Source organism: Camelina sativa, chromosome 5 (assembly GCF_030686135.1).
Source record: "Camelina sativa cultivar CO46 ecotype springtype chromosome 5, ASM3068613v1".
Taxonomy (NCBI): domain Eukaryota; kingdom Viridiplantae; phylum Streptophyta; class Magnoliopsida; order Brassicales; family Brassicaceae; genus Camelina; species Camelina sativa.
The window spans coordinates 41,983,766-42,007,100 of NC_141884.1; the positions used below are offsets into that span (position 1 = coordinate 41,983,766).

Consider the following 23,335-nt stretch of genomic DNA (forward strand, 5'->3'; position numbering starts at 1 on the left):
CTCATTTGGTAGACTGCAATATCTATCCATACTTCATGCAAAAACCTAGCGACCCGTTAAACTACAGTTTCCAATGGAGAAATAAGCGCCTAGTCTCTAACATTAAGTGAAAACTAGATAATAATCCCTAAATCAGACCCTAGTTTCAGTTTAGCAACAGACCAGCTTAATCCACTACTTGTCTACACGAAAACTAGAGCGAACACCAGATTCAAAGAGGACGTTAGAGCCGATCTATTCATCTCTAGTACCATGAACAACGTTGATGCCTTTAGTGAATCAAAATTGCATCTTCAAATCGAATGTGACGACTGACGAGGAAGAACTAAACCGGGGAGTTTTTTCAATTACAACTTGGTCTGAATTGGTTTGATTTGCACTGGCTTTCAAACATTAGTTAACCAAACCGAACCAGATTCAAATTGAGGAGGATATATAATTAACGTTAAGTTCATCTGATTTTGAGATTTGAGACATTTAAAAAGAAACAGTCAAAGCAAATTACTCACTAAATCCCTGTGGACGTTAAATCCTCCTTCATCGGAAAATATCTGAGAAAGTATATCTCTTGGTAACAACAGTAGACATAATGTAGCTTAGCCTCTCTCTTACAAACTCAAGAGTGACTTTAGGCACAAAACAACACTAGTTCTAAAGTCAGAGATGACAAAAACACCAAACTGTTCAAATCAGAACAAATATCACGCATGTACGAAAGATGCAAAAAGAATAACACTAGTTCTAATGTCAACAAATCAGGAACCACGTCTGTTCCTTTGATCAGATCTAAATGTTCATGTTGAGGTAAACAAACTCTAGTTTGTTTAACCGAACTTGACCTCGACTTTGCATTTCGATGAAGCTCTCGGAAGCATTAAGAGATCCGCCAAGATCTGCAGCTTTTCTTCATCACTACTTACCTTGACATGAACTTCCAACAGCACCAGACACTGCAATTTCTCCAAGACACGCTTTAGTTGCACCATTTCTTCGATATATCCCTTGAATTGAGTTATCTTTAGGATCTCAATAGGGCAGGTCAAAAGGAAAGCATAGTCCTCCAAGCATTCGCAGACAGATATTGAATAATCATAGTGCAATTCCTGTAAAAGACACTTTATGAGGACCTATATATATAGGAGTTTTACTTTGCTCAATGAACTTTTTTGGGGGCATTCGGTCATACCTCAATGGTGAGAGTCCTCAGATTTGGCGATTTCTTAACAAAACGTTTTAGACCAACCCAGCAGGAAGGTGATTCAGTTGGCATATATATATGAGACATGTTTTCAAACACTGTGGCTGTTTCACTGGCATCCCCGAACAGCTGGAACAGAAATAATAAAAAAGTCAACAAGTCAGTCATCAAAATGCAAAATTTGGCACAACAAAACTGTAGTAAACATTCCAATGTCCAGCAAAATTATGCCGAGGAATGGTTCCCTAAGCTTTACTATGCAGAAACATATTCATAGAGTTAGGGTAAGATGCAGTAGAGAACACTTGCCAGCATCGTGTCAACATAGTCTAAGCGCAGAATATGAACATTTTTCAAACCCTTGAACAGATTCGTTGGATCGGTTTCATTCCCATAAGTCATCAGATTAAAATGGAGCTTCGCTTCAACAAGGGAGTCGAGATTAACAACTGGAAACTCGTCATGAATAAAATCACTGTATTCTAAGTAGGCAAGACTGGGAGTATCAAAACTAATTCTCTTAAACACATAGCCTTCATAATCTTCTTCTTCTGTATATGCACGCCTCATAGTAAGTCTCCTAAGGGTCTGACTACACACAGTGTGAGACCAATTCCAACGTTCACAGTTGAATCCATCTATGACTAACTCCTCAAGCACAGGGCAAGCAGAAAGAAGCCTTGTAAACGCACAACCACTAGTATCATTGAACCGAACTGAATCAAGAAGGAGAGTCTTGAGAGCAGGAAGCAAAGCATTACTAGGGAGAATGTCAATAACAAAGCCAGACCCTAGCTTCATTTTCACAACGCTCTTGCAAGTGAAGATCTCACAAGGCAGTGAGTAATCTCCTTGGACGTTGACGTCCAGTTCAAGATCCAAGACACCACACTTGATCGCATCTCGTAAACAATCGTTGACAGTACTATACTGAGCATAATCCAAAGACTGTAGCTTTAGAGAGAATCTCCTCAAACGGTGAATGGCATGTCGAGCCGATACTAATTCATCAGCGAAATCTTTGAGACTTGCCTTAGTACTAATGGCAGACGAGGAGGAACCAGCAAAAACAGCACTCGGTAAGACGGTAAGCAGATTCCACCATTTCTTGGAGGTACACTTCAAGCACGCAGCCGCTTTTGCCGAGAGGAAGGAGACTACTTGAGTAACAATAAGATCATCTGGTAAACTACTGATCCTATCCATCCTTTTTTTTTTTGCCAACCCCAAAGAACCCTTTCAATACCCAGAAATAATCGCAATGCAGAACAAGAACACCGAAGCGTAATTTGCAGAAATTAGGGTAGAAGACGACTAAAACCGAGAGAACTCTGAAGCGGAACTGAATCTTCAAAGAGAACTTGACGAAGAACTAGATTCTTGAAAGCAGAGCAAAGGTTCAATTATTATGTTTCTATCAATTTTGCTCTTTCATTATATGCTCTGATACAATAATTAATAAGCCAATCATTTTGCGCCAGCTGTAATCATCGCCTCCCAGTCCAAACTCCGGTTAATTTGGGTTTAGGTTTCTAATTATTTGGTACGTTTTTTTTTTATTTATTCAAGCAGTTATTTGGTATAATTTACCATCTTCAATGGTTGGATCCCATTTATGAGATCCAACTATAATTGAAAAAATGCAAATCTCAAAAGTTAGACACCTAAAAATATCCATTATTTTTTATATACTCCAATGGTAGAACAACTAGTTGAGGATCTAAAAATTTAAATTTGAAAAAACTTGTGTATGACTAAATTTGAGGTAAGTCACAAACCAATCAAGCATTTCATCGATGTTGTACCTGACTGTCCAGCCGTGTGACACTTTCGGGTGTATCTTCACGTAACTAGGTTACCTACAGAGTCCGTTTTAAGTTAGATGAAAGGCGTTTTATATATAACTGTTTGAATTGCAGTGCAGAAGCAGTTTACCTCGGGTTTGGATGCTAAAGTCTCTTCAAATTGCTTCCCGAGTGCTGGTGAGGTCCAATGATCAATTTTAGCTCCCAATATAGCAATTGGAGCCTTCCCACCTGAAGAAACCAACCAAAGACTATGAAAAGTAAAGCAACCGGACCAATCAAAGTGTTTCTATGTCTGTAAATGTGAAGCATGAGCCCCCTGCTGATTCGTATACAAAACAATCAACATCTGCTTAAGTTAGTGGATGTTGTAATCTTGGTGATACGAGTTACGAAATTAATCTTATAAGTGACTCTCAAAATTTTACAAAGAATGAGGCAAGGCAAATGACAACAAACGTAGGAATGAAGATGTTGAAGTATACCAAAGGTCACTTACCCTTGATATCATCAACTGTAACAAAAGTAGGATGAAGCAAAACAGCTGCTTGAATAAGCTCTAGTTTAGACAGCTCCACGCACTACTTCTGATGAAGATCAATAACACAATAGATAAAACTTATCCATTTAGATAAGATAATACCAGCGAAAGAGAATGACACAAATTTCTCCACGTAACTACAGCACAGGTAAATTGGGAACAATTCCTCAACAAGAAGTGAAGAAGCAAAGATAATTAATAGATAGAAAACGAACCGCCCCAACACATCCCTGCAGCTCCAATGGTTGTTATGCCTTTGTTCTTTATGGCTTCAAGTACTGGTTTGGTGTCTTCAAAGCCCAAGACAAACCAAGACAAACATGAAAAGTCTGTTGTTAGCCATCAACGAGAAAGTAGAACAGGAATGAAACACAATTGAGAAAGACAAATCACATACCCTTACAACACTCTCTTGCAGCAGAACATATATCTCACCATCATCAAAACGTTTTCCCAAGCTCCATACCCAAAATAAAAATAGCGAGAAATCTCCGGTGAAAGAAAAAAAAGCATGCATTGAACAAACAAAGGACAATCACAAATCACAGTGTCTTTCCAATTGTTTCAACCCTAGTACTAATTTTTATGCATAAGAGTCAATTACATCATCCTAATTTCTATAAATCATAAAACCCCTAATTTCTATAGCCAAAATAAACACGAATTCGTATATTCGTACCATGAGAAACGCCGATTTAGTGAAGCATATACTCTTCGATTGGTATCATTAAACGCCGATTTGCTCAATCGGAGTCACCAACTGTCACCCGCGCCGGTGGAACTTCTCTCCAAATACAGTATAGTACCGGCGGGTCTAAAATAATACTGGACTTTTTATTTAATTTTTGGACTAATCTCTGTGTAGCCTTTGCAGGTCTTCATAGTATCGTTGCAATTAACTTGGTCTGAATTGGTTTTATTTGCACTCGGTTTCAAACACACCGAACCAGATTCAAAATTGAGGAGGATCATATAACAACGATTTAATTAACACTGTTTCTCATCAAGTTCATTTATTTTGAGACATTTAAAATTAAAAACAAGCAATCAAAACTAAATCCCTGTGAATGTTAAATCCTCCTTGACCGGAATATATCTGAGAAACTATACCTCTTAGCAACAGTAGACTAGCTCAGCCTGTCACTTACAAACTCAAGAGTGTTCTAGGCACAAAACAAACTACTAAAGTCAGAGATGACAAAAACTCCTAACTGTTCGATTCAGAACAAAATATCACGCATGTGTACGAAAGATGCAAAAAGAATAACACTAGTTCTAATGTCAACAAACCAGGAACCACGTCTGTGATTTCACAAGTATATGTTGTGAGGCTCAAACAGACTCTAGTTTGTATAACCGAACTTGACCTCGACTTTGCATTTGGACGAAACTCTCGGAAGCATCGAGAGATCGTCCAAGATCTGCAGCTTTTTTTCATCACTTGTTGCCTGGACATGAACTTCCAACAGCACCAGACACTGCAATTTCTCCAAGACATGCTTTACTTGCACCATTTCTCCGACATATCCATCGAATTGGGTTATCTTTAGGATCTCAACAGGGCAGGTCAAAAGGAAAGAATAGTCCTCTAAGCATTCGCAAACTGCTTTTTCATCGCTATCATAAGTATAGTGCAAAGCCTGAAAAGTTTTTGTTATGAGTACTACCACCTATAAGAAGAGTATATATTATAAGGTTTGTTCAATGAACTTTTAGGGGACTTTCGGTCATACCTCAATGGTCAGAGTCTTCAGATTTGGAGATTTCGTAACAAAAACTTTTAGACCATCCCAGCAAACATCTGCTTCAGTTGGCATATATAAATGAGACATGTTTTCAAACACTGTGGCTGTATCAATGCCGGCCTCGAACACCTGGAACAGAATAATAAAAAGTCAACAACAAGTCAGTCATCAGAATGCAATATTTTAGTAAACATTACAGTGTCTAGCAAAATTATGATGGATGGTTCCCTAAGCTTTACTATTTGTTAAGCTGCAGAAACATATTCACAAAAGAGTAAGGGTAAGATTCAGTAGAGAACACTTGCCTGCATCGTGTCAACAGTGTCTAAGCGCAGAATCTGAACATTTTCCAAACCCTTGAACAGATTCGTTGGATCGGTTTCATCCGAAGCAGTCATCAGACTAAAATTGAGGGTCGCTTCAACAAGGGAGTCGAGATTAACAACTGGAAACTCTTCATGAATATAATCATCGTATTCTAAGTAGGCAAGACTGGGAGTATCAAAACTAATTCTCTCAAACTCATATTCTTGATGATAATCTTCATCTTCTGAATATGCACGCCTTATAGTAAGTCTTCTAAGGATCTGACTAGACACAGTGTGAGACCAATTCCAAAGTTCACAGTTAAATCCATCTATGACTAACTCCTCAAGCACAGGGCAAGCAGAAAGAAGCCTTGTAAACGCACAACCACCAATACCATCGAACCGAACTGAATCAAGAAGAAGAGTCTTAAGAGCAGGAAGCAAAGCATTACTAGGGATAATGTCAATAACAAAACCAGACCCTAGCTTCATTTTCACAACGCTCTTGCAAGTGAAGATCTCAGAAGGCAGTGAGTAATCAATGAAATCTCCTTCGAAGTTGACGTCCAGTTCAAGATCGAAGACACCACACTTGAACGCATCTCGTAAACAATCGCTGACAGTACTATACTGAGCAAAATCCAAAGACCCCAGCTTTAGAGAGAATCTCCTCAAACGGTGAATGGCATCTCGAGCCGATGCTAATTCATCAGCGAAATTTTTGAGACGTGGCTCAAACGAGTAGCAACCAACATAAGCAGCACTCCGTAAGACGGTAAGCAGATTCGCCCATTTCTTGGAGGTACACATCAAGCAAGCAGCCGCTTTTGCCGAGAGGAAGGAGACTATGTGAGTAACAATAAGATCATCTGGTAAACTACTGATCATATCCATCTTTTTCGCCAACCCTTTTCTTCACTACCAAGAAGACCTCACTCAATCTCTAATGGAACCTTGAGCGACTCGAAGCAAAAACCCAGAAATAATCGCAACCGCGTTTATGCAGAAACAAGAACACCGAAGCGTAGTCTGCAGAAATTGGGGTAGAAGACGACTAAACCCGAGAGAACCCTAAAGCAGAATTGAATCAAGAAGAGACCTTGATGAAGAACTAGAGCGGATTCTTGAAAACAGAGCAAAGGTTCAATTTTTATCTTTTCTTCTATCAATTTTTCTCTTTTATTATATACGCTCGAATACAATTGTTTAGCAGCCAATCGTTTTGCGCCAGTTGTAATCGTCCCCTCCCAATCCAAATTCCGGTTTAGTTTGGTTATAGGTTTCTAATTATTCGGTTTAGAAATAACCCTAAATTGAATCTTCCTTACTTCGCTGCTGTATTGAGCTCAGTAGAACAGAGATAGAGGGAGTTCGATTGGTAGGCCCAGTGGAAAAATTAGGACTAGTGAGGCCCAAGTACAGAAGCCCAGTGGCAAAATTGGTCAGTAATGTTTCCATTTTTTTTATCGGTCTTCTCTGTTTATAATTACTTTTTTTACGCTCAGGTAGAGAAATCATAATCAGTTCACAACTTCACTTGGCTTCTTTAGAGAGAGAGAGAAGCGAGAGAGCGAGAAAGAGGGTTCGATTATAATGGCGACGAAGAGGGAGACAGACATGAAGAAGGCAGAAAAGGTATCATTTCTGTGTTTCCTTGTTAAAACCCTAAGATGAATCGATTTTGATTTTCGTGGTGAATGTTTTTTGCTTTCTGAAATCAAAGGTGTTGTGTTCGTGTTCCAACCTTAAGGACGATGAAGCGGTGGTAGATGAAATCAGCTTCTTCCCCAATCCATCGTGTGTGTAAGTTCAATTTCACGATCGATTTTGTTGTTTTCATTATTATTTAATTAGAGAATAATTTGATAAAAACGTACACTGACTCATTCGCCGTCTCTTCTCTTTTTCTCTTTCTAATTGATGAATTAGGGTTTCCATGGGCGTTTCTTCTTCTTCAACGAACAAGTTAAGAAGGTATACAAATTCTAGGGTTTATTATTATTTTTCAATTAAAGTTTGAGACATCTTCTCTTGTCTTTGTCTTCTAAAACTCCTCTTGAGTATCTCTTCTCGGTTGATGAATTTTGCAGGAGGAATTCGTGCCGGGTGAGAGGATCCGAGGACGTTGCTTGTTTGTTTGTTTCTTCTTCTGATTCGACCACAGCCAAGCACAGGTCTTTTTAAAAAATTCTTAGGGTTTCTCTTTTTAAGTTGGTTGTTTGATTCAGACTTTTTAAAGTTAAATTAGCTATATATATGGTTTTAACCAGAGAGATTCAATGAAGAAGAATACTTAACTCTGCCAAGCACAGGTCTTTTTAAAAAATTCTTAGGGCTTCTCTCTTTAAGTTGGAATCACGTACATCATTTGTGTGATTTCATTCTCTTGTGCAGCTGTCCGTTTTAAGAATGAGAAATACCCTAGACCAATGTGCTATACAAGTGAGTGCTTCCTTGCAACAGTGTTTTTCTATCTTCTTCTACTGTATATGCTTCTTGTCGTGGTCTAACAACTTTCTGCTTTTTTAGGGCCCACGGAAGTGAAAAGGAAGACACCCCAAATTGTGATGTCCCCGAATTTGAGATTCTATAGGAAGCTCGTGATGTGTGCTTCATGGCAAGATTTGAAGGTCTGATTGTCAACTAATGATTTGCTGCAACATTTTGGTTTCTACTCCCTTGTCTTGTTTTTGTCTTTCTGATATGAACTCCATTTTTTTGCAGGATCATATGCGGGGAGATGGTGATGTGTGCTTTGCTGAGGCCACTCGAGACAGGTTATGAGTCTTCCTCGTCCACTTCAAATTCTCCCCATCCATAAGTAAGTTGTGAGTCTAATTCAGCCCCGTCATAATATTCTCTTTTGTAATATTCAATCACCGTCTCTTCTCTTCTACTCTCAGCATCGTTGATGAGTTAGATATGGCGGTTTAATTCAGCCCGTCATAATATTCTCTCTTTGTAATATTCAATCACCGTCTCTTGAAGCTTGTTGCCATCTATGCTCTACCATTACATAGGTAACTCCCATTATATACTTTTCTTTTAAGTTGTGTTTTGATTTACTACCCAGTACCCACATGATTACGGATTGCTCTCTGTTATCTTATGCTTTTGTTCTCTCTCTCTTTATCCACGACTCTTCAGCTCTTCTTATTTGGGTCTGTTTTTGTAAGCTCTTCATATTTGGGTTTGTTTTCTAAATTGCATCAAGTTGCTTTTTTTCACAATGAAATTGTTCATGTGATTTACTTGTTTCTCTGTTATTTCAGGTTATGGTTGATCCTTTTATCGATGAGGGTGATGTCTCAAGGAGGCACGGATACGCTTCGCTTCTTCTAAGGTCTTCAAGGGTTTTGTTCTTCCTCTTAACTCTTCTTTTACCCTCTGTGTTTTTGTCTTTCTTATGAATTTGCTCATGTGATTTAGTTGTTGCTCTGTTATTTCAGGTTATGGTTGATGCGTTTATCGATGAGGGTGATGTATCAAGGAGACAAGGATACGTTTCGCTTCTTCTCTGTGCTAACGTCTTCAAGGGTTTAGTTATTCCTCTTAACACTTCTTTTATTTACTCTCTGTTTTTTTTTTTATTGGTTCCTTACGGTGCTTTCTTCTTCTTCGTCTTGCAGGTGTTTTGGAAGCTAATTATATACTCTTCTCCTGGCTACGTCTTCAAGCTTTCTCACGGGTTTTGTTAACATGTGATCATTTTTTTTTGGTTTTATAGTTGTTTCACTTCACTCTATCGTTTTGGTATCAATAATACTCACGTGTGGTTGGAGGAGAGGTGTCTGATCTACACTTTACTAAATTAGGTGGCTGGAGAGGAAGACCCGAGGTGTTTCTTGGCGGTTTTGCTAACAGGTGATGCGTTTTGGTCTTTGTTGTTGGTTTCACGATCTATCATTTTGGTTTCAGTAGTACCTACTTATCATTTTGTTAAGTTGTTGTCTTCTTTTTATTTTTGCAGAGCAAACTATAGAAGAGGTACAACATAACATCTTTGAAAGGTAAAGTGCTCTTCTTCTCTTTTCTATTTTTTTCGTTATGATTGATGCATGTGACTATGGAAGAGGTACAACATAACATTGTGGGATATTATTAATTCTTGATTATAATGCAGGAAAAGGGTGTGTGTTTACTTACGACGCTGTTGGATCATATATATGAGGGAGTTGGATACGGTGCTCAAGGTTCTGGCTCCACACTCATCATGCATTTCTTTGACAACCAGCTCAAGTCTCTCTTCTTCTGCTACCTAAACAGGTTTGTCTTCGTTTCGTGCTTTGGCTTTACGCATTATGGTTTAGCATAAAAATGAATAATTCAGGTTTTTGGTTTTCTGAATCTTGTAATCTCTTTTACAGGTCAAGGACCCCTCTGTAGCCTAACGTTGATGCTCATAGCGGAGTGCTGCTGAACCATGCGCCTTGTTTTGCTGAATCTTGGTTATAGTTAATAGAGTGACCTTTCTTTCAAATATAGATACTACACTGCTTTTTGGCTGTTTCTAAGCTTTATGAAGTGTTTGGGGCCTCCTATTCTAATTGTGCTGGGAAAGGTACTACTATTTACATTACCAATCATTATCATAAATCTATTGCAGCTTTAGTCATGAAATTGTCTCTTTGTCACAGATAGATAAAGGCATGAAAGACGTGAAGAAACTTTTGAATCCCACAGAAGTGTTACTAGTTGTTGATGCCATGACTGGACTAGAAGCCGCAGGTACGCTGTTTGTATTCTACATTTGTCATGAAGATTCCAAACATCCTTGAATAGTTTCAGAACTGGACCTGTATTAGTCATATACTAAGATGAGCTTCTGTACTTCGTACAGCTCTGGTGGCACCAATCAATGTAGCGATAGAAATTACAGGAGCCATTTTGACAAAGCGAGATGGTGATTCAAGAGGTGGTGCTGCTTTGAGTGTCAAGGAGGTTTGTGTTCTTCTACTCTGATCAATTATGTTATAGAAAGTTACTTAATTAACGTTTTACATTGATTGGGTGTCTATAGGTATCGGTTCTGTAAATCAATACTCCCTGATGCCCTCCTTGTTTCAGGTTGGTGTGGCGGTTTATACAGCAGGGACTGATGTAAAACCTGCAGATCTAACTAAAGTAGAGTAGTGTCTATGTATTTATCATGGATGCTGCAGGGAGGCTTCAGGTAATCTTTTGTTTTTGAGTCATTGTATCATAAATCTATTGCAGCTTTAGTAATGAAATTGACTCTCTGTGACAGATAGATAAAGGCATGATGGACGAATTAAAAGACGTGAAGAAATTTCTAAATCCCACAGAAGTGTTACCAGTTGTTGATGCCTTGACTGGACAAGAAGCTGGCAGGTACGCTGTTAGTATTCTATATCTGTCATGAAAACGAATTAGTTTCAGAATGGGACCTGTATCAGTCATATACTAAGATGAGCTTCTGTACATCTACAGATCTGGTGATGTTGAAGTTTTGCTCTTGTATTATACCAGAAGCCATTGCTTCAAATACAAGCTTGGTAGAGAATAAAACAGAGAATGAAAAAGTGGAAAACTTCTCAATTATTCTCAACGATTTGGCCGTACAACATTACACACAATTATATAGAGTGCTACGGTCGTAACCGTTCGTTTAGTAACCGAACAAACGCAACTATCTAACATGCACCCTTTAATATGCATACACATATCTAAGTATATCTTGAACATGTAGCATATGACCGAACTCAGTTATCACTAACAGATGACACCATCCAATGTAGAGACAGGAATCACAGGAGCCATTTTGACAAAGCTAGATGGTGATTCAAGAGGTGCTGCTGCTTTGAGTGTCAAGGAGGTTTGTGTTCTTCTTCTTTGATCAGTTATGTCATAGAAAGTTACTTGATCAACGTTTTATGTTGATAGTTTACTCTTTAATTGGGTGTCGATAGGTATCAGGAAAACCAATTAAACTGGTAGGACGTGGAGAGCGAATGAAGGATCTTAAACCCTTTTATCCAATTCGAATGGGAGATGTGCTTTCATTTGTATAGAAGGCAACATAAGTTGTAAGTTCTTTTTCAGTAAAGTTACTATCAAAACTTTTTTTTTCTCTTCCCCTCACTCTCTCTCTACACTGAATTCTTCTTCATCTGTCTTTATTGATGCGTCAAGAAGATACTGAAGATCTACAGAAGAAGATAATGAGTGCAAAGTTCTGACATCAACGATTTTGCTCTCTCAACAACTAAAACAGATTGTGGAAGCTTCAGGAATTGCTGGTAAGCATGTCAATGTAGATTCTCAGGTTTGGTTTATTTTCAGTGTTTTTTTTAACATCACGTTCTAGTTTTTTGCTTGATTGATCTTATCTAAGTATTTTGCGAGTCTGCTTTAGGTATGTTAATTCTGTTCTTCTCTCTTCCTTCTTTTCACTTGGATTTTCAGATTTACTAACTAATGCTAACCAGCATACGTTACACGATAATTTAAACTTTCTCATGCATACATTCTTACCAATATGCCAATATCTTCCCTTATTTAGCTTTAAGCAGTGTTTTTTAAAATTATAAATGATCAGGAACCCATGGTGTCGTCGACAACACCAGTTATGATGACATGAACTATGCTTTGTTTGCTCTTGTGTGCAGGTAAATAATGACTATGCTTTCCCCTTTTTCACAATTCATTAAGCACAAGTATTAAAATCTATTTATGTTTAGCATCAGTGGAGATGATGACTTGCTAAAGCTCATGACCATTTATGGTTTCTGGTATGAAGATTTGTTATTTGTCTTGTGTTGCATATGTTTCCCTGCTCCCTTTTTCATAAGGCCTCTTGTTTTTCTTTGTTTTCCATCCCAGAGGTTTCTTGCCATGATCTCATCTCACTTTGATGGTTGCTGCAGTAGCACTTGGGATTAAGAAAACAGAGGTTTCTGATTGTTGTCACAGGTAATTTTTCACTTATTATTATAATATTTTGATAATGACTCTTGAGTGTTGTTCTCATGCTTTCTTCTCCTCTGCAGCTGCTGTCAGTGACTACAAACAGCATCCCCAGCCTCTCAAAACTTGAATGATGAATACATCTGGAGGTACAGGTTTGCACCACTGTAAATTTTCTTCCCAATCCATCGCGTGTAAGTTCAGTTTCATGTTTGATTTTCTTGTTTACATTATAATTAGAGAATAATTTGATAAAATGTACACTCACTCACCGTCTCTTCTCTTTTGTCTTCGAATTGATATATTAGGGTTTCCATGGTCGTTTCTTCTTCAACGAGCAAGTTAAAGTATACAAATTCTAGGGTTTATTTTCTTAATTAAGTTAAGACATCTTCTCTTGTCTTGTCTTCTAACTCTTGAGTATCTCGTTTGATGAATTTGCAGAAGGATATGGTGCCAAGTGAGGATCGGAGGACGTTGCTTGTTTGTTTTCGGAGTTGGTGTTTCTTCTTCTGATTTGACCGACGGCCAAGTACAGGTTTTAAAAATTCTAGGGTTTCTCTTTTAAGTTGTTTATTGATTCAGACTTGAATATTAACTATTTGGTTTCTTCTTATTATGTATACGTGCAGGTCAGAGAGATGGATTGAAGAATGAAGAAGATGAAGAAGACTCGAGACTAATTAAGTTAACTCTGTTCTTCTCTGTTTCTTCTTTTTACTTAGATTTTGAGATTTACCAAGTTATACTAACCTACCTGCTTCTGATGCTGTTTTCTCTTTCTCGTTTCAGCTGATTTTCTCTTTCTCTATATATATGGTGGTTCACTTCCTTCCCATTACTGTTAAGGATGTTGCTGAATTATGGACCCAAACGATGGCAAAGGAATTCTCTTCTTATTGAAAAAATAGGTTCGGAGAAGAAAAAATAAAATAAACTCAACCGAAAAAGGGAATTTAGATAGTTTGACTACCGAAAAAAGGGAATTTAGATAGCTTGACTACCGACTTATGTAGTTGTTAATCTGAACCATTGAAATCTAACATGAGATAAAATCACGGCCGTCAATCTCTATAAATAATGATTCTACTCTTTCTCAATCCTTAAACAGTTAAACGTTTTTTTTTTTTTTTCTCTCTATCTACCTGGTAACGTCTCTATGCCTTAGATAGTGAAGTGGTGATGGATTCTTCTTCTTCTTCTTCTTCTTCTTCTTCTTTTTCTAAACGCGCGCGTCTTTGAAAGTTTGCTGAATCGATCATTGGTGATGGATTCTTCTTATTCTGTTCTGGGTTTTCAATTGATTTTATTTTTTCTAGGGTTTACTAGATTCTGTGTTCATTGCGATTTTACGTTTCTTCGGTATTCTTCTTCATCTTCTGGGTTTTCAATTGATTTTATTTTTCTACGGTTCATTGCGATTTAACTCTCATCCTCGACTCAGAAATCTCAACTTCTAGGGTTTGATTTTCTAAATTGGTTTTGTCTTCTCGTCATGATATTGCTATGATTGTTTTCTTTTTTTTAATCGTTGGTCAGTCGCGCTGCGTCTTCAATCATATTCTGATCCCAATTTTTTCTAGGGTTTCGAATATGGATTTTTTTTTGTTATCCGTACTAATATATCTCTCTTTGATGCAGGTATTTGTTAGGCATCAGTGGAGATCTTCTAGGGTTTGTTTTCATCCCTTGTCACTCTGTTTTCTCTGTTTGTTTTTAACGATTTTGTTTGTTTGTTTGTTTGTTTGTTTCTCTAATTAGCGATATCTCTCTCTCTATGTTGCAGGTCTTCTTTTGTAATTGCAAGCAAGCTTTGTCAAATAATCTTGTCAAAGTATGGATCACAATATGGAGTACTGGGGTAAGTATTGCAGCCATGCGACTTGCTTATTATTCTTTATCTCTTTGTCTCTAGTTTAACTTTGTTCTCCATGTTTTTGTGTGTTGCATCAGCCTCGCAAGGACTAGCAGACAGAAAGGCATCAGTAGAGATGATGATGATGACTTGATCAAGCGCAAGGCGCCCCCATTCATGGTTTCTGGTATCCCAAGTGCTACTGCAGCAACCATCAAAGTGAGATGAGATCATGGCAAGAAACCTATCTGGGATGAAAAACAAAGAAAAAACAAGAGGCCTTTTGAGAAAGTGAGGAGGGAAAACATAAGCAACACAGAAAAAATAAAAACAAGCACAGAGGTTTGTCACAGGTAACTTTTCACTTGATATGAGTTTTTTATTTTTATTTTGATTATGACTCTTAGTGTTGTTCTGATGCTTTCTTCTCCTCTGCAGCTGCTCTCCCTGACTACAAATCGTCTCTCCAAAACTTGAATGATGAAGCACAGCTGTCAGGTGGTTTATCTATTCTCTCCTTTTCATTATTGGTCCATATATACTACCATGTCTCTAATCGAAATTATAATTTCTCTTATAGGTTCCTTGGAGTGCTAATATATGGCCATTCTCTTGCCCTTGATGACACTAGCATGACTGGAGAGATCAAAATCGTGTGTTTTTCTTTATCTTTTTTCCTATCATAGTGATTTTGTTTACTTTCTCTTCCCGCTTTGGTATAACTCCTAACAGTCAACTTCCCTTTTCTTGCTAGGTTAACAAAGACTCTAACAAGGACCCATTCCTAATGTCTTGCTATAAATTTGCAGATGGAAATGGTATGATGTGGCGAACCTATCGGTGATTGGTTGTTGTGTTCTCTCTGTTACGCATCTAGTAACTCTACTCCTTCTTCTTCTTCCTCTGATTTTTATTTTATTTACTAACACGTTTCTTCGTCTTCTGTCTCCTTCGCAGGTGTTTTCTTTGGAAGCTTATAATATGTTATGGCTTTCGACTCTGAAGTCTCAACTTCAACTTCTACGGTTTGCTTTCTAAATTGATTTTTACCTTCTAGTTTTTTTTTTTGCTTCAAATCGAATTCGTTTTATTTACTCGTAGTTCTATTATTGTTAATCCAGATTGTTTCTGGAGGATAGAACTATTGATCGATTGGTGATTGCAGAGGAGGCTACTAAGATCTCTCGCTGAGGGTTTGATCAAGGAGGAGGCTACTAAGATCTTCTAGGGTTTGATTCATCCTCGTCACTCTGTTTTCTCTGTTTGTTTTTAACGGTTTTGTTTGATTGCTTCTCTAATTAGCGATCTCTCTCTCTCTCTCTCTCTCTCTCTCTCTCTCTCTCTCTCTCTCTCTCTCTCTCTCTCTCTCTCTCTCTCTCTTTGTTGCAGGTCTTCTTTTGTAATTGCTTCTGAACAGCAAGCAAGCTTTGTCATAATCTTGTCAAAGGATGGATCACAACAAGAAGCAATATGGAGTGGGGTAAGTTTGCAGCCACGAGACTTGCTTATATACATCTGGTTATTTCTTATCTCTTGTCTCTAGCTAACTTTTTGTATGCATGTTTTTTTTTTGTTGCGTCAGCCTCAAGGATTGTCATATTAACTCAGGACTAGCAGAGAAAGGCATCAGTGGAGATGGTGATGATGACTTGCTAAAGCTCATGACCATTTATAGTTTCTGGTACTAAGATCTCTCGGTGATGGTTTGATTGTGGAATATTCTTTTTGTTTGTCTTCCTAATCCGCCATATTTACTCTCTCCTTTTCGATATAGTGAAACAAATGTTGATATGGCCTTTTTGTTTTCCTCTCAGGAGTTGGAAAACCAACAAGCATCAATGTGGAGGGACGGGTAAGTTTGCAATATGGAGGGGTAAGTTTGCACTCATGAAAAATTCTTATCTCTGGTTATCTTTATCACTTGTCTCTAGTTTAACCTTGGAATGCATGTTTTTTTCTTGTTGCATCAGCCTCAAGGATTTGCTCAAGACTACCAGAGAAAGGCATCAGTGGAGATGGTGATGACTTGCTTAGCCGCAAGACCATTTATGGTTTCTGGTATGAAGATGCACCTTTGTTTAATGTCCTGTTTTGCTTAAGTTTTCCCTGCCCACTCTCTCATATGACGTGTTGGTTTTCTTCTTTTCATCACAGGATTTTCTTTCGGATGCTTGGCATGCATGATCTCACTTTGTTGATGGTTGCTGCAGTAGCACAGAAAAAAATAGAGGTTTGTGATTGTTGTCACAGATAATGTTTGACTTAATATATGATATTTATAATATTGTGTTGTTCTGATGCTTTCTTCTCCCCTACAGCTGCTGTCAGTGACTACAAACCTCTTCACGGTGAAGAGTAAGACCTAGATTGTCTCTCGCGTTTTGTGTGTTGTTGGGTTTTCATATGTGAATGCTTGGTTTCTAATGGTCTTCTTTAATTTTTCTTCTTCTCTCAGGTTGGTGAGCTATATTGGAATTACTTCTGAACAGCAAGGATTACAACAAGCAGCGATATGGAGGGGGTAAGTTTTGCAGTCATGAGACATGCTTATATATATCTGGTTATTTCTTATCTCTTGTCTCTAGCTAACTTTTGGTATGCATGTTTTGTTTTTGTTGCATCAGCCTCAAGGATTGTCAACTTTGCTCTAGACTAGCAGAGTAAGGCATCAGTGGAGATGATGGTGATGATGACTTGCTAAAGCGCAAGACCTTTTGTGGTTTCTGGTACTAAGATCTCTTGGTGATGGTTTGATAGTAGAGTATTCTCTTTGTTTGTCTGCCTAATCTCCCATATTTACTCTCTTTTTCGATATAGTGAAACAACTGTTGATATGGCCTTTTTGTTTTCCTCTCAGGAGTTGAAAAACCAACGACCATCAATATGGAGGGACGGGTAAGTCATTGGCTTAAGGTAAGTTAACTCTGTTCTTCTCTCTTTCTTCTTTTTACATGGACTTTGAGATTTACCAAGTTATACTACGAACCTGCTTCTGATGCTGTTTTCTCTTTCTAGTTTCAGCTGATTTGTGGTCGGGCTCTTGGATTGCCACTAGAGCGGCCAAAGAGTGTAAACATGGAGAGGTTGCTTGTCTAACAAGAGGAGCCAAGAATCAGTATACCTAAGGTAAGTTAACTCTGTTCTTCTCTCTAGCTTCTTTTCACTTGGATTTTCAGATTTACTAACTAATACTAACCACCATACACAGACATCTTCAGTGATCCTAATGGACCTTATAAGACATTCTGAATTCTGAGGTTTGTGTTCCTTGCTCTTAGAAGAAGTTGGTATTTGATAATATTTGGTCTCACTTCACTTCACTTCTTCTGATTCTTGGATGCCTTTTTTTTTTTTGCAGTTACTGTACGTGGGCTCCCATCATCTGCTCCATGGCAAAATTTGAAGGTCTTGATTGACAAGTAATGTTTTGCTGGTCTTGTTTTTGTCTTTCTGATATGAAATTCATTTTTTTTTTGCAGGATCATTTGCGGAGAGCTTGTGATGTGTGCTTTGCTCAGGTCACTCGAGACAGGTTGTGGAAAGGAGATGCTTTGAGGAATGAATGTATGATGATGTTTCAGACTTTGGTATTTTTATTCGGGTTTATATTTCAGTTGTTGTGAACTGAGTATATAGTTTAATCTAATTATGTATATGTTGTGCAGGTCACGGAGAAGGATTGAAGAATGAAGAAGAATACTCATGTCTGCTTTATCTCAGAGAGATGGATTGAAGAATGAAGAAGATCGCTTACGCAGACTGCTTAAGGTAAGTTAACTCTGTTCTTCTCTCTTTCTTCTTTTCACTTGGATTTTGAGATTTAGCAAGTTATACTACTAACATGCTTCTAATGCTGTTTTCTCTTTCTCGTTTCAGCTGATATGTGACCGGCCTCTTGGACTGCCACTAGAGCGGTCAAAGAGTGTATAAACATGGAGAGGTTGTATGTCCCCCAAAAGGTGAAGCTTCGTGGGGAATCAGCAGAGGTTTGCTTTTCTTTTTTACATCTTCTCATATAACTTGGTCTCATTCAATCCTCACTTCACAATCGTTGTTGTTACTTGTTAGCAATAGATTGAAAATCCTGGTTTGGGTTTAACTTCCTTTTATCTTGTGGTTTAGGATTATCTTGGCAGCTTCTCGTCCAAAGCCTGGGGGATCACAGGTGGTGGTTATGCAACTTTTGCTTTTTCATGCTGGTCAATCAGAAGTCAACTTCAACTTTCTGCTTCATAGCAAGATTTGAAGGTCTGATTGCCAACTAATGTTTTGCTGCATCTTTTTGGTTTCTACTACTCCCTTGTCTTGTTTTGTCTTTCTGATATGAAATCCGTTTTTTGCAGGATCATATGCGGAGAGCTTATGATGTGTGCTTTGCTGAGGTCACTCGAGTCAGATTCAGTTCTCCTCATCCATAAGTTGTGAGTCTAATTCAGACCCTTTAAAGTTTATTCTTCGTTAAACTGACTAATCTTCTTTTTTTTAATGGATTTTGTTGTTGCTCGTTCCTTCTCTAGATGATGCAATCTTACACAACGATGGTCAAATCGTATTCTAAAGATTGGATTGGGGTTTGTTTCTGGAGTCCAGAAAGACGACGACGATATCTATGTTATTGTTAATCATCTGGAGAGTATTGGGTGAGATATGTTTCTCCACCTTTTTAATTTCTTTAGATCTGTTTTGTTATGTTTGGTTACTAACGAGTTTGTCTAATTTTAGGTTTTAACAAGAAAAGCCAAGAATCAGTCTACGTGGAAAGGTTTTGCACGCAGCTTTGAAGGTGCTACAAGTGAGTTTTTCTTCGTCTCTCTTTAAAGTTGTTGTTTAAATTAAGACTTGAAAGTTAACTATATGGTTTTAATGTGATTCTGTATACGTGCAGGTCAGAGAGATTGATTGAAAAATGAAGAAGTCTTAAGCAGACTGCTTAAGGTAAGTTAACTTTGTTCTTCTCTCTTTCTTCTTTTCACTTGGATTTTCTGAAAATCATTTTGAGACTTACTAATGGAAGAATTCTGAGGTTTGCGTTACTTGCTCTTAGAAGTTGGTTTTGATAATATTTGGTCTCACTTGACTTCTTCTGATTCTTGGGTGGCTTTTTTTTTGGCAGTTACGTGGGCTCCCATCACCTGCTTTTCACTATGTTCTCTCTCGGTTCCTAATTTTCAAAATGCTAACTGTTACTAAGGTTTGTTAAATTTTGACACCCAAAACCTTTCGTACTTGAATGAATATGTTTGTTTGTAACATAACTCTGCTTTGTTTTGTATTTGCAGGTCTCAGTCTGATTTTGGAAACCAATTATTTGTTTTAAGGTGCTGTATACTTCAGATCTTTGATTGAAACTTTATCTTAATATATGTCTTGTGAATAATGTTTTCAAGTATTCTGATGATAATTTCATTTGCAGCTTGCTTATGGAGCGACGTGGTTCTGGAGAAAGGTACATTTGATCATGACAACATGATGACAAAGTAATGTCTTCTCTCTTATCTTCGAATAAATTTACTTACTTTCGATATTTTTGTTTGTAATATAGCTCTGCTTTGTTTTGTCTTTGCATGACTCAGTCTGATTTTGGAAACCAATGATTTGTTTTAAGGTGCAGAGCATACTTCAGATCTTTGATTGAAACTTTATCTTAAGATATGTCTTGTGAATAATGTTTTTAAGTATTCTGATGATGATTTCATTTGCAGCTTGCTTATGGAGCGACGTGGTTCTGGGGAAAGGTACATCTGATCATTACAACATGATGACAAAGTATAATGTCTTCTCTCTTATCTTCGAATGACTTTACTTACTTTCAGTATTTTTGTTTGTAACATAACTCTGCTTTGTTTTGTCTTTGCAGGTCTCCATCTCATTTTGGAAACCAGTTATTTGTTTTAAGGTGCAGAGCATACTTCAGATCTTTGATTTGAAACTTTATCTTAAGAAGGTACGTCTCGTGAATACTTCATTCTACATGTACTGTAGGGTAGTATTCTTTATACAACTCTAGAAGGTTTATTTAGCTGTGAAATTGTTGGAAACAAACTTACATGTTCACTTCTGAATTTTCACTTTCAGGTTAAAATATGGCTTGGAGACGAGGCAGGAGATCACTACTACTATGTTCTCTCTCGGTTCCAAGTTTGGAGAATGCTAACTGTTACTAAGGTTTGTTCAATTTTGACACCCACAACCTTTTGTACTTGAATGATTCTCACATTGGTTACAAAGATTTTGATCATTTTGTATTCAGATCCCAAATCCTGAGGGGCTATAAAGATTTCTTTTAAGCTCTAGAAGCTTCTTATCGACAGCAGTCTTCCTGATATGTATGCCACAACTCATCTTCTGTCTTTTCACAGATTCAATTATACTTACTTCCAGTGTTTGTTTGTAACATAACTCTGCTTTTTTTTGTCTTTGCAGGTCTCCGTCTCATTTTGGAAACCAATTATTCGTGACAACAAGGTATTAAACAGTTGTTTTTGATTCCTGGTTTCATTTCTTGTTCTGCAGTTTTACTTGATTTTATCTTCCTCAACTCTGTTTTCCAGGGAAGTCTGGTGCCAAAGAAGTCTACTTTCTCTTCTGGTACTAAAGCGTCTGCATCTCATAAACTGGTCACTGACCTGATTTTCAAATACCTTTGCAGAATGGGTACGTTAGATGTCATTCTTGTTATCTCACATTCTTTTTCATCTCATAAGCTGATCACTGACCTGATTTTCTGACAGTGAGTTGAAGTAACAATACTTGGGATCAAATTTCAGGGAATTGATTACTTGAAGTATGACAACTGCAACTCGCTCTTCTGTCCCCAATTCTTAATTCCTTTTGTAAGCAATTAAGATGTGTTGTTATGCCACAACTAAGTCTTCTGTCTTATCATCGATTAAATTTTATGTACTTTCGATGTATGTTCCTAACATAACTCACTTTGTTTTGTCTTTGCAGGTCTCAATCTGATTTTGGCAACCAATTTTTTGTTTAAGGTGCAACATATATTCCTTGTGTTTGATCTTATTATTATGTTCGTGATGTGTATGCCACTACTCGTCTTCTCTCTTATCTTCGAATAAAGTTACCAACTTTCGATATGTTTGTTTGTAACATAACTCTGCTATGTTTTGTCTTTGCAGGCCTCAGTCTGATTCTGGAAACAAATTATTTGTTTAAGGTGCAGCATACTTAAGATCTTTGATTAAACTATATCTTAATATATGTCTTGTAAATATGTTTTCTGATTTCAGTTTGCAGCTTGGTTTTGGACCGACGTAGTTATGGCCTTATTGGGGAGAGTACATTATTAAATCATTACAACTGTTGTTGCAGTTGTTGCTGTTTAAGTAAAATGTCTTTGGTGGACCAGAAAGTGATGGAAGTGGTACAATTGTTGATGCAGTTTCACGTCCTGGATGAGACATTTCAGATCCTGTGATTTCTGCAACCCTTAGTATTGTGCAGGTAATTATGGTGTTCATGGCTTCTTCCCTATCTTCCATTGTACATGATTGAGATAAACCAGATAGTGTGTGGTTTTCAGAACTGCCGCAGACTCCTATTTTAGCACCGTTTATGTTTCCCTTTTCTTCTACAGGTCTTCTGGGGTTTGGACAAAAAGCTTTCCCAGAGAAAACATTTGCCCTCTGTTAATTAGTTGATTTCCTACTCAAAAGTATTCAACGGTATGCTTACATATCCTCAGTTTAAACCTGTCTTGGTTTACTATTTCGAATTCTTGTATATAAAAAGTTGCTTTTTTTTTTTCTTTTTCTTCAGGCATTGGGATCTTTCTATGAGAAGTTCGGACCAGACATCATCAACATCATGAGGACAAAGGCCAGAGAGGGTGTTGCAGAGGGAAGAGGGAAGAGGAACTTAATGAAATTGTCCAGGTACGTGTCACTTGTCCTTGTATTGGTATCAATGTCGTATACTAAGAAGGATAATGTATCCTCAGTTTAGACTAGCTCTTATATTGTGCTTGCTGTTTCTGCAAAGGCTAAAGGAATTTGCTCTTTCACACCGTAAGAAGATTCCTACATCTTGCTCTTCCGCTTTTGGTGAACCCTATACGACCAAGAAAAGGTTAATCTCTAACAGCAGAAGATCAACGATGGCTAAGATTTATTCTTACATTACAGAGTATTTTGGTATGTTATGGGGTGATAGCATTGGGATCAGCTCTAAAGCACATAGTTAATATATATCCAGAATAACACTTTAGCCTAGCCTATAAACAAACTAGTAGTGTGAGACTATGGAATAGTCCCTGCCATGATGACTAACCGTTGTGTGATTGTAGACTGAAACAAAAGGGGAAGAATCCTCTGCAAGTGCCCATTAAAACCCTTTAGATAAAGACATGAGTTAAGGAGAAAATTGAGCTGAGGTCATAGCTGTTACAGAATCTAGTGAAGAAACAGAGAGAATACCTCAGCTTCCGTAGCATCATCATCAATGGCATCGCTCCTCCTATAAAAAAACTTATAGAATCAAGGAAAATAAATTACTACCATTAGATATTTTAGATACAAAATCATAAAACCAATTCTACAGTTAAAACAAAATCACAAGCTTCCATGATACAACGAAGTACAGTGATGCGGCGAGCTCCGATGGACGAGGATTGAGGAGGAAAGAGAACTGCCGAAAATTTGGAAGACTAAGAAGAAAGCTCTCGAACTTCAAACGACATCGTTTGGAATATGGTGGAATAAGTCATAAGCCCAGCCCATTAAGCGTTGTGTATACAAATATTGCAGCGTTGTTGTTTGTTTGGTTAAATTTGTCAGACGCGCCTCGCTTACCTCATTAACTCAAAATATTAAAAATTCTTCAATTTTTGTAGTCTATAACCTTGCCGAATATGTGAAACGCGCGTTACGCGCTCTTCATGCGTGTGGGGATTGTCTTCATTTGTTTACCTGTTGTGTGACACACGCGAGAAGTGGGCCAG

The 23,335-nt window shown here is 37.7% G+C and overlaps 3 protein-coding genes and 1 long non-coding RNA gene across 59 annotated transcripts; 1 reads left to right on the plus strand and 3 right to left on the minus strand.

Annotated features, from left to right (window-relative positions):
* Positions 1-519: 519 nt before the first annotated feature.
* On the minus strand, positions 520-4,492 carry LOC104788569 (F-box protein At3g62430-like). Of its 6 annotated transcripts, none has more exons than XM_087451676.1 (9): positions 4,224-4,492; positions 3,942-4,002; positions 3,760-3,834; positions 3,503-3,590; positions 3,134-3,234; positions 3,004-3,057; positions 1,508-2,570; positions 1,187-1,327; positions 520-1,103 (listed from the first exon to the last, which is right to left on the minus strand). In XM_087451676.1, the coding sequence occupies exons 7-9, from the start codon at positions 2,402-2,404 to the stop codon at positions 825-827; spliced, it is 1,317 nt and encodes a 438-aa protein (XP_087307802.1). In that variant the 5' UTR covers positions 2,405-2,570; positions 3,004-3,057; positions 3,134-3,234; positions 3,503-3,590; positions 3,760-3,834; positions 3,942-4,002; positions 4,224-4,492; the 3' UTR covers positions 520-824. The 6 variants fall into 6 exon arrangements, with proteins under 6 accessions (XP_087307802.1, XP_087307801.1, XP_019101748.2 ...); XM_087451675.1 differs by having other exon boundaries at positions 1,508-2,577; XM_019246203.2 differs by having other exon boundaries at positions 1,508-2,577; positions 3,942-4,033; positions 4,224-4,432.
* An 18-nt stretch (positions 4,493-4,510) lies between these two features.
* Positions 4,511-6,767, minus strand: LOC147945102 (F-box protein At3g62430-like). The gene is made up of 3 exons (XM_087451673.1): positions 5,595-6,767; positions 5,278-5,418; positions 4,511-5,184 (listed from the first exon to the last, which is right to left on the minus strand). The coding sequence occupies exons 1-3, from the start codon at positions 6,489-6,491 to the stop codon at positions 4,888-4,890; spliced, it is 1,335 nt and encodes a 444-aa protein (XP_087307799.1). The 5' UTR covers positions 6,492-6,767; the 3' UTR covers positions 4,511-4,887.
* A 327-nt stretch (positions 6,768-7,094) lies between these two features.
* Positions 7,095-22,758, plus strand: LOC104788574 (signal recognition particle subunit SRP54, chloroplastic-like). Of its 50 annotated transcripts, none has more exons than XM_087452579.1 (74): positions 7,095-7,232; positions 7,321-7,400; positions 7,527-7,571; positions 7,688-7,771; positions 7,992-8,039; positions 8,127-8,227; positions 8,322-8,418; positions 8,501-8,617; positions 8,870-8,940; positions 9,047-9,139; positions 9,227-9,298; positions 9,413-9,461; positions 9,568-9,607; positions 9,721-9,863; positions 9,965-10,158; positions 10,235-10,325; positions 10,438-10,538; positions 10,618-10,770; positions 10,846-10,949; positions 11,049-11,433; positions 11,528-11,644; positions 11,751-11,857; positions 12,299-12,349; positions 12,441-12,530; positions 12,608-12,718; positions 12,833-12,871; positions 12,969-13,062; positions 13,157-13,211; positions 13,317-13,435; positions 14,166-14,198; positions 14,311-14,385; positions 14,478-14,732; positions 14,818-14,877; positions 14,960-15,032; positions 15,134-15,197; positions 15,337-15,404; positions 15,501-15,608; positions 15,769-15,859; positions 15,962-16,060; positions 16,194-16,252; positions 16,350-16,437; positions 16,534-16,609; positions 16,698-16,734; positions 16,835-16,900; positions 17,004-17,105; positions 17,237-17,292; positions 17,395-17,505; positions 17,588-17,636; positions 17,738-17,784; positions 17,859-17,943; positions 18,045-18,147; positions 18,256-18,365; positions 18,502-18,627; positions 18,723-18,800; positions 18,897-19,019; positions 19,102-19,171; positions 19,265-19,314; positions 19,493-19,570; positions 19,659-19,697; positions 19,793-19,856; positions 19,953-19,984; positions 20,082-20,145; positions 20,237-20,323; positions 20,455-20,544; positions 20,630-20,705; positions 20,803-20,844; positions 20,931-21,033; positions 21,111-21,212; positions 21,331-21,368; positions 21,516-21,553; positions 21,627-21,840; positions 21,974-22,061; positions 22,156-22,271; positions 22,378-22,758. In XM_087452579.1, the coding sequence occupies exons 38-44, from the start codon at positions 15,828-15,830 to the stop codon at positions 16,840-16,842; spliced, it is 399 nt and encodes a 132-aa protein (XP_087308705.1). In that variant the 5' UTR covers positions 7,095-7,232; positions 7,321-7,400; positions 7,527-7,571; positions 7,688-7,771; positions 7,992-8,039; positions 8,127-8,227; positions 8,322-8,418; positions 8,501-8,617; positions 8,870-8,940; positions 9,047-9,139; positions 9,227-9,298; positions 9,413-9,461; positions 9,568-9,607; positions 9,721-9,863; positions 9,965-10,158; positions 10,235-10,325; positions 10,438-10,538; positions 10,618-10,770; positions 10,846-10,949; positions 11,049-11,433; positions 11,528-11,644; positions 11,751-11,857; positions 12,299-12,349; positions 12,441-12,530; positions 12,608-12,718; positions 12,833-12,871; positions 12,969-13,062; positions 13,157-13,211; positions 13,317-13,435; positions 14,166-14,198; positions 14,311-14,385; positions 14,478-14,732; positions 14,818-14,877; positions 14,960-15,032; positions 15,134-15,197; positions 15,337-15,404; positions 15,501-15,608; positions 15,769-15,827; the 3' UTR covers positions 16,843-16,900; positions 17,004-17,105; positions 17,237-17,292; positions 17,395-17,505; positions 17,588-17,636; positions 17,738-17,784; positions 17,859-17,943; positions 18,045-18,147; positions 18,256-18,365; positions 18,502-18,627; positions 18,723-18,800; positions 18,897-19,019; positions 19,102-19,171; positions 19,265-19,314; positions 19,493-19,570; positions 19,659-19,697; positions 19,793-19,856; positions 19,953-19,984; positions 20,082-20,145; positions 20,237-20,323; positions 20,455-20,544; positions 20,630-20,705; positions 20,803-20,844; positions 20,931-21,033; positions 21,111-21,212; positions 21,331-21,368; positions 21,516-21,553; positions 21,627-21,840; positions 21,974-22,061; positions 22,156-22,271; positions 22,378-22,758. The 50 variants fall into 49 exon arrangements, with proteins under 50 accessions (XP_087308705.1, XP_087308704.1, XP_087308726.1 ...); XM_087452578.1 differs by having other exon boundaries at positions 11,754-11,857; XM_087452600.1 differs by having other exon boundaries at positions 10,850-10,949; positions 11,754-11,857.
* On the minus strand, positions 22,585-23,304 carry LOC147945103 (uncharacterized). 2 transcript variants are annotated; one of them, XR_015558460.1, is made up of 3 exons: positions 23,187-23,304; positions 22,812-22,851; positions 22,585-22,706 (listed from the first exon to the last, which is right to left on the minus strand). It is a non-coding gene; the product is annotated as an uncharacterized LOC147945103 (long non-coding RNA). The 2 variants fall into 2 exon arrangements; XR_015558461.1 differs by having other exon boundaries at positions 22,694-22,727.
* Between the last annotated feature and the right edge of the window lie 31 nt (positions 23,305-23,335).